The sequence below is a fragment of the Pipra filicauda genome, unplaced genomic scaffold (genome assembly GCF_003945595.2).
Source record: "Pipra filicauda isolate LSUMZ 115617 unplaced genomic scaffold, ASM394559v2 scaffold58_size5111680_pilon, whole genome shotgun sequence".
In the NCBI taxonomy this organism is placed as follows: domain Eukaryota; kingdom Metazoa; phylum Chordata; class Aves; order Passeriformes; family Pipridae; genus Pipra; species Pipra filicauda.
This window is the reverse complement of record NW_024104742.1, coordinates 4,225,649-4,239,828: the sequence shown is the minus strand read 5'-3', so window position 1 is coordinate 4,239,828 and position 14,180 is coordinate 4,225,649. Positions and strand designations below refer to the sequence as shown.

The window sequence follows — 14,180 nt, the reverse complement described above, 5'->3', positions numbered from 1 at the left end:
TTTTTAAGGGTAATTTGTTTAAATCTACAGGCTCTTGAGGGATTTAGGAGCTTCCAAAAAGCTGAAGCAATTAGCAACTGTTTGAAATATGATGTGCAACTTGTGGAGCCGTGTAGATTTAAATCAGAGGATCTGAATATGCCCAGCAGCCTGACCTGAATACACCCCAGACTTGAGCTCACCGGCATGAGCTGCAGGATAAATAGAAGCTCTTATGAGCTATTTGGCATTAGAGATACAGTAAGTGCATGTCTGGAGGCTTAGCTCACGCCATCCCTGATGAGGGCTGTAAGTTCAGGTGCCAGACGTTGCACTGAACCAAGGCAAACACTCTGCACTGCTGAACTTTGTGCGGGACAATGTCTGCCTTGGAAGGCTGGGATGTCAGCTTTCCCAACTGCTGCTGCAAGAGCTGCCATTTCTCATCCATCAGTGTCCACACTGGCAATCTTTGCTGGGAGAGAAACATGACTGTGTAATACTATGAGTATTGCCCATGTGCAAGTCTTAAAGGCAATGCTGCACTGCAGCAGCAAAACAGAACAGGCACTTCCCAGGATAAATGCCTCTATCCAGGGACATCCAATGTCTTAGCTCCTCTGCCACAGATCACGTCCCCTTATGCACATCCTCATACAGTGCCAGGAGAAGGCTACTTACACATTTGAGAGACAAAAATTATTTTTCTCTCTTCTGTTTTATGTGGAACGGCTTAGCTTAATTTCAGAGTAATTGGTAAAACTATTTCTAAAATAATCCTGCACCAGAAGTAACAATGCAAGAGCAACATCTCAGTGTCAACAAAGGCAGAACAAGAAGAAGGTGGTTGCTGCATATCCCTAATTACATCCAAGCTCCAAAGGGCTGTTGATGCCAGTCCCTCAAAGCTACCAGCTCTAGTTTGGAATTTGTATTCATGGGCAGCTTGTACTGACACGAAAATCTGTCAGCACGTTTTTCTGGTGGTTTCTAAAGCGAATGGGAAAAGAACAGATATCACATTTGTCACAGGACCACTGCAGTGTTCTTCACACTCACATTTCCCTCAGAAGACACTACCCAAGAGAAGGTTAAGGAATGCCAAGAACCGTGATAGATTAAAATAAAGCCTCTCCCATAGCCTTTTGTTTCAAGTTATGAGGTAATGGTGTGGCCATGCAGCAGTTGCAGACACCAGTAACACTCTGAGTGCAGCAGCACAGACACCACGGCAAGATAACCTGCCTGGCCACACTACAATACCCCCAAACATATTACTGCCCTTGGGATCAAGTCCCTCCACTGCCACCCTTTTCTACTCTTGTGCTGCCTCTTATCATTCTGAAGGACTTCATTCTGACTCACTTCCTCTAAAACTCTCAGATTGCTGCTGTATCTGCCTCTTGGAAATGTCAAGGGAAAGACAAATTGCTGTTATCTGAGCCCAATTGTCTCATTTAAAAGGTAAGTTAATGATGATACAGGTCCTGACTTTAATTACTGGCTACATCCATCTTGGAGCGGTTAATTCTTGGAAGCTTTCCAAGAAATTCACCCTGCTGAGCACATACAGGTGTAGGGCCTGGCAAAACAGCTGCCTTTATGCTTCACTGGTAGGACCATCTCTTAAGTCTAGATACACACTTCTAATGCTCTCCTATCTTCTGCTTTTTCTTTATTTTGTCTCATCAACAGACTACGACAGCTTACTATTTCTGTCATTGATTTATGTACATGCATATACACCCAAGTCTGTGCACATTCCACGTCCAGCAATGCCTGAGAAAATGGGAGTTTTGCAGGACGCTTTCCTGGAACAGGTGTCTTACATTAAGCCAAACTAAATAAATACAGGACATGTAATGAAATAAACGGCCCCAGAATATAACAGTCAGCTTTTCACATAAACAGTACCTTTTCTTATTAAGGACCTGCTGTTTGTTCTATCAGGAATGGCTTCATCAAAGTGAGACCAAGCAGCCAGTCAGTATTTCCACCCAGCAGCAGTGAGATCCCTAAGAACTTTCAGATCAGGGTTTAGCAGCATCTCAGTGCCGGGTGGAGCTGTAGGAATCACAGCCCTACTACACCTGCCCAGCCCAACCAGCCAGCAAGGTCCATGACGCCTGTCACCCCTGGGCATTCTCCCAGCCCCCAAGATGAGCATGATCCTACCTGTGCCATCTTCTAGATGTCCAAAGTTACAGATCTGGCTGATATTGTGCACCCAGATCTGCATCTCCTCCTCGGTCTTGGCTACCAGGTAGAAGGTGCGGTAGGTGGTCCTCACAATGAAGACAAAGTTGTTCTGAAATTCCTTCTTGATGAAGTTGGGCCCCGAGTGCTTCAGCACTTCGCACTCATTGAGGTCAATGATGCGGATGGGCTTCTTGGAGTGGTTGTTCCTGTAGTATTCCAGCACGTCGGGGTTCCCGCTCATGCGGCCTCTGCGCAGCACGAACCAGCGCCTCCGCCACGCCTGCGAGGGGCACAAACAGGGCTCCTTCAGTGCCAAACATGTAACACATCAACCAGCCCACACGTGCACTCATTAAGGTTGGAAAAGATCTCTAAGCTCCTGACCTCCCCCGACACAACTGAGGGCCATTTCCTCTCGCCCTGTTACTTGTTACCTGGGAGTAGACACCGACCCCCACCTGGCTACAACCTCCTTTCAGGGAGTTGTAGAGAGAGAGAAGGTTCCCCCCTCAGCCTCCTCTTCTCCAGGCTGACCAACTGCAGCTCCCTCAGCCACTCCTCACAGGACTTGTACTCCATGCTTGTTTTCTTTCAGGTTTTATAGTTGTTTCAATAAACTGGCCAAATCATGACTTTGATTTGATATGCTTGCTATCAGCTTGCATTTGAGACCACAAAAAAGGCAGAGGGTTGTCCCTTTGGAGATCAAGAGGAGCAAGACTTCTTTGTTCCACTCAGCCTGCCTGCATGGTGTAATCAAAATGATCCAACACTTCACCACCTCATCCATATCAGAGATTTTCCCACAAAGACATTTTTCTTTGTGAAATGAAAACACCTAGGACTGCACATATCTGGAGACAAGAGCTTTTTGCCTACCAAAGCCAAGGGTTCCAGATGACCTGTGCAGTTTCCCTCCTGTGGTTTTCAGTGCTAATAAAAAGCTGTTAATGAGCTGCCAGTTACGTCTGAAAGCCCAGAACAAACCTTAAGGAAGTTGTAGCATTTAAAGAGAAAATTTCAACACCTTACAAAAGGATGATTATTTACACAGGCTCTATCAACCCAAACCAAATCTGACATTTTCATACCCTTGTGACTGAAGATATGGATCCCATACAGGCTTAAATGAAGTCCTGCATCTGATGTCATCAGATGCAGCATCACTTCATAAAGCTATATGCAAGTTCCTAGGAATAAACCTCCCTACCTGAATCTTATTCAATAATTATTTGCAAGCAGCCTTGTTACAACAATGTAAATCTGAGTGGTAGCTTGTGTTTGAGTTAAAAATCATGCTCATTTTGCAAAGGGTGTATCTGTCAGTTTAAAGACAGGCAACCATTCGGCCTTCAGGCAAAATAAGTGAGCTCAGGATGTTTTCACTAAGATGTAAGAGTCCTTACTGGCATAGTTTAGGATAAGCCAGGCACTACAGCTTTTGTTGATGCTGAATTCCCATGGGCATGGATCAGCAAAGGTTAGCAACAATCATTTGTCAAGAAAAAGCATTTTTTTCTTATTCTAAAGAAAGTTTCTTGCAGTGCAGCCAGCTTTTCACAGTCTGTCAATATTCACCCAGAAATTTATCTAGAAGTAAGTCAGCTCAGCCTGGCAGTACCTCAATCTGTTTTGAAAGCAAATGATTCTTCAAAAAAAGTACACAGGGAGTAGAGAAAAAAATATCACAGAGGAAGCTCTTGCAAGGCTGAACAAACCTGTGTACAGGAGGGCTTTACAGAGTGGGGTATCACATCAGGAACAAACAGGAAACAGAGGTGAGGAGCAGTGTGTTGCACAAGGAAAGTTTTCTTGCCCCCACTGACCTGCTGAGGTTTGAAAGTGATTTTGTCTCTTTTGAAAGTAGCTAGAGATTACTGATGTATCTTAAACAAGTCTAATTTTGTGGAAGCCAGGCACAAAAGAACACACACACAGGAAATAGAAACAAAAAAAATGTTTAATGAAGAGATTTCTGGATTAGCCAGATGTGGCAGTGGAACACAGCCCAGGAGGTGCCTCACGTGTAGTCCCAGAAAAAGCCCCCATTTCTGTCACCTGCAATCCAAGTTCTGCACAGGCTTAATGCACTCTCCACATATGAATCAGGACAGAAAGGTGACATCTTGTAACTAACTCTTACCCCTAAACAACCAAAGAGAAATGCTCCACAAGCCTTGAGCCAAACAAGATCTGCTCCTCTGCCCCCCAGAGAAGTGGGCTGCTAAAGCAGCAAAGGGAAAAAGCCATCAGATCTACTGCAAAACCACTCTCTATTCCTCTCCCAAAGCTGCCAGCCCTGCAGCTTAAATGCTCCTGCTGATGGAAATTGGATGGAAATCACCTGCTTATGAGCAAGCTGAGGAGGGAGGGGATGGGGGAAATTGTCTAGCTGGCAGCTGGAGAAAAGTGAGGGTTCAGGGTGGCTGGTACAATACTCTAAAGCAGGACAGCCTAGTGCCTGTTCCCATTTTCAAGCATTTTAATTTTTATGAGTCTAAAGGAGTCTGTAGGTTTAGCACAGCCCAGGCAGCTGGTGAGAGGAAAGAGAAAACTGCTGCTGTGCTTTGTGGAAAAGTCCATTCAGAGGCAAAGGCTGGCTGAGGTGTGTGTGAGTGGCTGAGGCTCTGCTGGTTTGGGTTTGTACTGGCTGAGAAGCTGCCTCTTAACCTGTTTCCCCGTGGATACACCATTTGATCAAGTTTATTGTCTGGCTGGAGCTGTGAGATTGGAGGTGGAGAGGTGCTTGGTCAGAGTGGTTTATGATGGGAGAGGAGAGCAGGGCTCTCAGAGAAAAGACTGGCTATCGTAGCTGAACAGTCATGAAAACAGGGCTGAGGGGAAACAGCCAGATAGCTGCCCAAATCTGCACTGCCCTTGGGAAGGGTGGGCCTCCCTGCTCCATCTCCTGCAGGGCCACCCTCACCACCTTCCCCAGGCTCGTGGTGGGGCCCATGCAGCCGGCCAGCCCCCTGTCCAGCTGAAAAACAAGTAGATTTTTCTTGTGGGGGTAATACATGGACTGTAGGAAACACGGAGGAAGTCGGGGGTGGAGTGAGACAGAGGAACTGCCCTTTGGTGATATTGTAAACTCAAACAAGCCAACAGTCCCTGGCTGCTGCTGTTCAGTGCCCCAAATATTAATGTGCTCTGAGCCTGGTGGTGGTATCTCGTTGTGAGCTGTAGAGACCAAAGCAGATACCCTGGCTGTGCTGCTGACCCGCCGCTGAAGCTGGAGTGGAGGGGAGGGAGGGGCGCTGAGGGATGGCAGCCTGAGTCAGCAGTGCAGGTGAATCAGCATTCACGGGCTCAGATCTTCACGGACATACAAGCACTCAACCCCTCCTGAAAGCAGTGCAGGTGCCATGGCAGGGTGGCAGCAGCACAGGACGATGGGGAGTCTGCTGGAACCACCCGTCGAGCTCACCCATTGCCCTGTGCCAGGGGTGCTCCATGCCTGCCACCAAAGGGAGCTCTCTCAGGGGCAAAACTGCCTCATCCAACACTGGGAAATGAGGAGTGCTGCCAGCCCAGTGCCCCAGCACCCAGCCTTGGCTGGACACAGACAGGCCAGCATCAGGGAGGGGGTAGGAGAGTGGGAGGGGATATGACCAGCTCTTCCCTGGGTGCCTGCTCTTAACATCTAAACAGCAGCTTAATTGTACCATCAAACTGCATCCACACACACAAAGTGCACTCACACCTTGCTTCTCCAGGCTCCTTTCTTTGTCCTCCACTCTCTAGGGAACAAGTGGCATCAGCTGCTGACACAATGACACAGCTGCCTTCATGGGTGGGGTTGAAGGACCATCTCCTCTTTGACATATCCAGTCCCATCACTGTCTCTCTTGACTCATTTCCATTCTGAAACTTTCCTCAATATGTGCCTTTACTCACAAAATGTTGTCTTCAAAACGGTTTTGCTTATCCTACAATGCACAGGGGTTTTGAGCCACTTGCAGCATGCCTGCAAGAGGACAAGAACAGGTTCGCCATTGCCAATTCATAGGACTCGCCCTGCTCCGTGGTGTAGGCAAAGCAGGGGTTTTGGTTCTGGCAAACCTAAAAGCAGGAGGCTTTTATCTCCGAGTCAAATATCCTCTCCCCATTTTCCTGGAGTTTGCCTGCAATTTGCTACATTATCTCCTTTCCCCAGGGGAAGGGGAGGCAGCACGCTGGGGTCACTGGGAGCCCAGCTGTGGCAAGCCTTGGCCAGACAAGCCTTTGGCAGCAGCTTTTAGCTCACAGGGACCCAGTCAGATCGTGCAGCCATGAGCAGAGGGTGCCAGGCACCTCGCACTCGCTGTCTGCAAGGCAGGCAGTCATGCCCTTCCCCACTGCCCACCCCAGCCCTGTGGCAGAGCACGGTGGGTTTTACATAGTTTTACACCCCTGGTAGTTTTCTTTTTACCCTTTCCAATCACAAGGCTGCCTCCTCTTTTCCCCGTTACAGTTCTTCCTGCCATCCCTGTTTTTGTGCCTGTGTTGCATGACCTTCACCAACAGATGTGATGGGGTGTGGCATGTGCTTCCCTTCTTCATCCCTCACCCTGTGCTGACACCACAACACAAGGCACTGAGCACCTGAGGAGGCAGCAGGGCCAGAATGGTGGTGCTGTGGTGAGGAGGGATTTATTTCAGCTGATTTGAGCCAATAATATCTGACAATATTTAGTTTGGAGCTGCACATGCTGCCAAATTTACAATAGAATTTGGATCAATTTAAGGGTGAAAGACTGCACTCCATTTACTTAAATAGGAACTGATTCCTGGGATTCAGCCTAGGCTCCTCACTCACACTATGGAAAGGATCTACATGTCCAGACAAAATATTACATTTATTTGGGGGCCTCCTGAAATAATTTTTTCTTCATGAGGAATGATAGGATGATGATACATTTACATGTCCTCCAAAGCTTTGTGGGCATTAGAGAGAGGCTGTATCAGAAAAACACAACTAGCATCAGACAAGAGCCAACATAAATCTGGAATAATTTTCATCTGTCCTTCGTAAGTGAAATAGTTTGGTGCCAAAAGGAAGAAAGAATTTGCAGCACTGTTGGTCGGCCGCCAGCACGTTGCTTTGTGTAACACAAGCCATCAGTGTTTTCATCTTCATACTGAATTTCTGACTTTAGGAATTCCAGAGCCACTTCTGAAGGGAAGAGGAATAGCTCTGTTTCCACGTCAGTAGGGTTTCTAAGAAAGCAGTCACTCCTTCCACAACCTGATGTCTCTGCTTCTGCTGAATAGGTGGCATGAGGTTTAGAGGGCTGCTCTTACCTGTGAGCATTTGATCTGCCACAGCAATGTGGGATAAAACAGGCCATGAGCAAACCTATTCTGTGCTGAAAAACAGCTGACTAGTGAGCAAGGTAGAATGAGAGCTGGAAAGTTTTGGCCAAAGACCTTCATCGCTTACCTTCTGCCCGAGGACTATGTTTTCATTTGTTTTTACAAAATACCCAGTATTTGAGATCTAAATAATTAATTGGAGCACATACAAGCTCAGTGAGGTAAATTGGCCTGAAACGTAATTTTTCCTGGGGGTTTGTTTTTCTCTGGTTTTAATAACAAAACACAGAATAGCCAACAAACCTGAAATTCTTGACTAGCTACATTAATGCTCACGACTCCCCCATGAGGATAATCTTCATTTTACAGAATGCAGCAAGGGGGAAGGCAAGGGGAAGCAGAGGGAAGGGTGCATGTGTGCTGACTCCTTGCCTGCCTGGTGGCCTTGCAGCCGTGCTTCTGGGCACAGGACACGTGCTGGTCCCCAGGTCTGCTCTGGCTGAAAGAGGAGTTTGAGAGCTCAGCAATGGGGATGACTGCAAAAGGTCTGGCCATTTGGGATTGTGTCATCCTGCACAATGCCTTGGAGAGAGGAGAGCAGCAAATCCCACCAGCGAAGGGCCCGGCACAGATTCCCTCCCACAGCTGGCTGAGGGCTGGGAGTGCTGGTGTGCACAGTGCTCCTCCTGCCACTCACTGTGGGCCCATGTCTTGACCCACAAGGCATCCTGGGGGCAAGAGAACTAGCAGAGCTGCAGGATGGTGGTCCCATGGGAGTGCCAGCACTTGAGACACGTTTTCACAGCTTGTCTTTTTCAGAGAACAGTTTTTAACCATACTCTTGTGGAAAAAAAAAGAAGTTAGGCAGAACTTTATAGCATTTCCTATAAATGACTTAAAAGAGGAAGTTAAAATTCATATGTAGACAGGTTTGTAAGCAGCTGATTCTAAGCCCACTAAGACCATATATGTTAACAAGGTTTCCCTGCCTACACAGCGTGGGAGATGTTGGGACTGCAGAGTACAGTCCCTGCAAGAGGGGCCTGTACCAGGAAGGAGTCAGGACCAGCTCCCAGCAAACATAATTGTATTCAAAGAGGACATTGTTGGGAGCTCTTTGTGCCACTCTTTCAAGAGCAACCCCATGCAACTCACACTCCTTGGACTGAGAGACCCTTGCAGGAGGGCTCACACCTTCTGCTGGGCAGCCTGCAGGGCTCAGCAATAACACTTCATTTACTCACTCACAGAAATCTGAGATGAAAAAGACCTCTTAAACCGCTCGGCCTCTCCCCCAGCTGGAGTTATGGTTTTGCTGTTTCAGTTGTGGCTGTTGATCTGCAGCACCCATCAGCTCTGCATAATAAATCTCTCCCTGATGAGGCTGCCAGCTTGTCCCTTCCAGTGTGTCCCTGTGCAGCTTTCCGGGAGCAGATGAGCTCATTGACCATCAACTACTGGTTTAATGCTTCTCTTGGATTTTTGTCTGCCCTAATTTCTTCTCAGCTCTCACAAACTTCTTCAGCAGTGAGAGGTTGAAACTCATGGTTTATGACTGAGAAAGAAAAATCAATAAATACTCAATTTCAGAGAGGGATACTCCTCCCTTAGGCCCTTCCTGTGCCTCTACAGCCACATAATTTTATTTAACCTGGAGAATAGAAGGAGAAATTTTCTCCAGTCATTTTTGTCCCTTTGCTTGGGTCTCTGGAAGTTGAGGTGCATTCCTGGAGCTTCTGGAAAGGCATCAGTTCTCCCTTCCCCTGCCTGTTCATGCCCACTGCACCTTTATTTTCTCAAGGTTAGGGCTCAGCTCTGGTGGGAAGAAGGCTTGAGGCTAACCAGTGTTTCCACACACAACAACTTTCCACATAGACTGGCACAAAAGGTCTGGCTCATCCTGTGCCAGGGGCCATCACACGAGTTCAGGGCAGAATACAGACTAACACTGGATTTCCATCTGCTATGTCATGAGTCCTTTACTGAGTCACTTGTCTTTCTGATTGTGGTAGTTTCAGTATGACTCTAAATGAACCTTTTTTCAAGAAAGTTGGCATGAGTCTTCCTCGGAGGAGATGTGACGGGTACATAGTGCAAGGGGAAATACCTTCTTCCCTTCAAGGTGATACAGTTACATCAACTGACGAAAAACACCAGTCAGAAAATTTCCTGCACCGCAAGTGCAATGAGAGCTTTGTAATAAAGCATCTAAGAGGACATCCTGTAGAAGCAGACAGGTTTCCTTTGTTCTGTGTTTTACAGAAAGAAACCTGTGGTTTGTGAAGAAAAAATGATACACACTTAAAAAAAGGAGAAAAAAAATCCCAGAGTCTTACATTGCCTGCTAACCTACACACATTCCCATTGCCAGCTCTCCATCTTAATCCATAATATTTACAGTGCTTTACATATACAAACATCTGCAACAGAATGAGTCATTGCTGTTTAATAAACATGCAGATTCTTTGTAATGCTAATGGGTTTGTTAGGGCATGAAGGGTCAAAGCCATAGTGACCCAAAAACTTGGGAGTTTTAATTTCTTAAAAACCTTGTGGAAGGTAAGAAAACAAGTTCTGAAAATAAAGTTATTAGTAAAACCACTGCATTTTGGGGAGGGAGAAAGGAGCCAGACACTTGGATGAAGAAATGTCATTTCAATCACGTCCCCTGTCCTTTAGTAAGACCAGTAAAGAACCAAGAACTGTGATTCTCACAAGCATTTTGATTAGAGATTTCCTCTGAGGACACTGGCAAGGCGACAGTCCCTTGCCTAAGAGGAGTAGAAATTGTCTGACAGGACACTTCTGGCTGAAGGGGAGCAGCACTGCTGTGGTCTCCAGGCTTTTCCCATGGCTCCCGTTAGGTGGATCTCAAGGGGCTGTCCTGCAGAGAAGAAATGCTGGTGCTGTGGTCATGCTGTGGCTATGGAAATGCCTCGGGGCTGGTAAAGCCCTACCTGTGAAATACACAGCAACAAAACACCAAAGAAGTGGTGGTAGGATGACAATCCTATTTCAGTGTATTTCTTTCACAGTGACATCCTGACACAGGCATGGAGTCAATGAGTTGCCCTCCCAACTGCCAGCCCAGGGCATCACTTCTCTATTCTTCCTCCTATTTTAACAGCAATGGTGCTGACAGCTTGGAGCTTTCCTTGTTAACAGCTGCCCTGCCAATATGTACAGGCCTCTTTGAGCTCATTTATAGAATGCATAAGGATCAGCCATTATGAAATTATGGCTAATTTCCACCACAGGGCAGGAGCCCAGCCGTGCCCCGGAGAGCTGCACCTCCCAGGAAGGGGTTTGTGGCTGAGTGGGGTTTGTCAGGAGCACCAAGAGACCAGGACCAGCCGGCAATCTCGGCAGCATCTGCAGGGCGCCAGGAAAAAGACACAGTTGGTATTAATAAAAAAATGAAGTAACTCCCCAGCTGCACTTGGCTGTGTTTCATTGGGACTAACAAGACGGTAAAGATGTTCTCACACGCTTTCAGGAAACAACCGGAATTTTTGTGACTCGGCATCACTATAAAGCTGTGCCCAAAGGGATCTGGAGAACTGATGAAAAATCAGGCTGAGGGAAAGAAAGCCAGCTGTGGTGTGAGATCTGCACAAGGGAACAGCCTTGGCCCCAGGATGGCCGCCTTCCCTCTGGGCTGCCAGCGCTTCCACTGGGCCGCCAGCTTGGATCGAGAGGATCCTGTGATGGGTGAGCAAAAGCCCTGGATGGAGGGAAGCTGATTTTGGCCAGCTGACCTTGCCCCTGCCCTGGGCAGGCAGGAGGACCCTGTCCTGCATCCTGGCACACTGTATCCCGGGCAGTGACGGTGGGTGGGGGAACCAAACTGCTGGGGCACCAGGGGTGGATGTGACTCACACCGTGAGCATCCTCATAGTCTCTGTTTCGTTTTGTCCGTCTTTTTCCACTTTTCATAGATATAAAGTAGGTCGCAGCTCAGAGCAGAGGTCCCAACTGCAGAAGACAGCACTGGAGTGATTAAAGCCATTTAAGGATCTCCTCCCAAACTGCCCCCCAAATGACACCACCTGACAGCTGCTACATTTTTGCAGGCATTTAAGCTCCCTGACAGTGAAGACTTACAGGCAGGACTCTTTATGTGAGGATGTTTATAGGCTCCCCAGTTAGCCAAGAGTTTTAGTTCCATATTCCCTCCCTTCATGTTCATATGTAGTATCTAAAATGACATTATCATCCTGAATACAGCTTAAATTTCTGGAGTGCTTTTTTTCACCTTTGAATCTTAAAGCACTTGACAACTGGTACATGATCATTACAGACTGTATATGATGTGATTTGTTCACCTGTCACAGGGATACACCTGCCTCTGAAGTTACACTGAGTTCCTGATAACTGGGAATGCTTCTCCATACACCTCCATACATGGATGCACTCCCACCTGTGTGTTTGCCTTCAGACAATATGCAGTGAAACTTTTACATCTGAAATCCTTTTTTACCTGCATAAGGTAGCAGAGGTTGATGGACAGAGGACTTCTGATCTGGCCTGGTGCCACTCCTCTGGTCAGTGAAAAAGTAAAATTCGGATTCTTTAATATCGACTTTAGTGATAAGACATAATCCTGAATAGAGCTAAACTTCAATTTCTTAGAATGGCTTTAATCCAAAAGTCTTGCATAGTCTTAAAGGATTTTTAGAAGATTCTGCATGGATCCTTGAGATCTTAATAAAAAATAGGTTGCTCCCAGGTTGTTTAAGAAGCAACAGTTCTAAAATACAAATGCTGGATATAAACATCTGCTGGAAAACCGAAGCTAGCTAAGTCACAGCAGTCTTCAGTCAGTTTTAGAAGCAAGTATAGGAAAATGCATATATCAAAGGGATTGAAGTTTGAACAAATTTTGAGCAAATTTGCTAAACTAATAGCTTTTATGGAAGGACTCCAAACCTGCTTCACTAAGGAAAGAAATAGAGTTGGGGCTAATCCCCTTTCTTGTCACTCGCAAGCACAATGGGAATACAGATGTGCAAAGCAGTTAAAGACTAGAAAGAACTGCCTGAAGATTGTGCCCTGCCTTAAGCTATCGGGACTCCCTCTCCCTCTATTTTACTTGGAACTGGAAGTTTTCTCAGTATTCTTTACACAAACAGAGCAAATTTTGCTGTTTCACCTTGTTAACTGAACATGTGGCGTGAGGTCAGCAACAGTCGCCAGCCTATCTACAACTGTCTGTGCTCACATGATGCCGTGGCTCCAGCATAAACAGGAAATTGGGCAAGTAACTCTTTTACTAGGGGACTACAATGCCGCTTTTTTTAAAAAAAAACTAAACCCTTCAACAACACGCTGTCACATCTAATGAAGAAAAGCAGAGTAGCCGGCAGGATCAGAATAAAAGCTGCAAATCTTTAGGCTGTAGCACTTTTGCCTGGTCATAACAACGTGGTTCAGTGTCAGGAAATGCAGCAGTGTTCGGTGTTCTGCTCAGCTGATTTGGGTGAGCACAGGGGGAAAAAGCCGTATCCTCCACAGGCACTGTGGGCCACTATTCTTTTTTACATCCTTATTGACTTCACGGCTACACACTGCAAAGACTTTGACCTTTGCACTTCATTTCACTCCTAAAATTGCCTGGAGAAAGGAAGTGTGCAGGAGGCAAGCAGAAAAACAGGGAGGAGGCACACATGTGTGGGAGGACTCGTAGAGAACAGGTCACTTTTGTTGAAAATAAAAACCAACCTCTCTGCACGTATGTACAAAGATAGAAAGAAAAATAGGAACAGGTCCAATATCATAACAGCAGCCGTCTAGTATACAGATGAGCTCTGGTTTTAGGCATGTGGAGGGGGACACTGATTTCATTGCATGCTTCTAGCTATACAGACTCAAAGATCTCCACTGGGATCTACGTATTGGCTGGAAATCTGTCCCACGGGAACCACCCGGCCTTTGCGGTGACATTTAAACTCCACTGATGTAAGTGGCAACACTCCCATTTGCTCCGAGGGGGCCAGGTCCTCCTCTTGACAGGAAGCCCTGAGAAATGCAGATTCCCAAAAATGGAAACGTGATATGAAGAAATTATCTGAATAAAGAAAATCTGCCTCTGGACTGATGAGGAGCATTTCTATCAGCCACATCAGAGGATGAACTCTCCCTTCATGGGTCTAGCCTGGGGTTTGTGGGTTGCACACCGGCTGCCCTCAGCACTGATTTTTTTTCCAGCCAGAGAGCAAACATCTACTATTGACTTCAGGCATGGTAAAAGCCCCTGTCTGGGGGAAGGCAGCCCTCATAGCTTTTATCCTGGCCATGCCTGGCTGGGGCAGGCATCATGCAGCACAAACACCACCTGACAGCAATACGGGCAGAGCAGTGGGCTGGGTACCAGGGCAGGCTGCCAGGGCTCCTGAGGGAGCAGAGAGTGTCTGGCGCATTGTGAGGGCTGTCAGAATGTAACCAGAAAACAAATGAATTATGGTGAAATAAGCTGCAGTTTGGAAAGGTCTGTATTTGTCACAGATTGGAGAAATTGGGTCTCTCCAGCTTCAAACTGGAAACAGTGCTGCGTGATTCAGATGCTCAGCCGAAGCCAGTCATCACCGGCCAGATTCCCTCACTGATTATTTACAGAAAACAAACCAGATTATAAACTAAGAGTTATTTGTCAGACCTATTTAGTAAATATTTTAATTGTATTTAAGAGTACACTAAGTGTGTGGGTA

The 14,180-nt window shown here is 46.7% G+C and overlaps 1 protein-coding gene across 4 annotated transcripts in view; it reads right to left on the bottom strand.

Annotated features, from left to right (window-relative positions):
- The window catches only part of GAB3 (GRB2 associated binding protein 3), a 65,356-nt gene that overhangs the window by 19,517 nt on the left and 31,659 nt on the right, over positions 1-14,180 (bottom strand). For all 4 annotated transcript variants that reach the window (XR_005565970.1, XM_027716564.2, XM_027716565.2 and 1 more), the window contains exon 2: positions 2,155-2,458. Coding sequence is in view for 3 of the 4 variants with exons in the window: in XM_027716564.2 (XP_027572365.1) it covers positions 2,155-2,458 (304 nt within the window). In the remaining variant the exon portion in view is untranslated. The remainder of the gene's footprint in view (positions 1-2,154; positions 2,459-14,180) is intronic.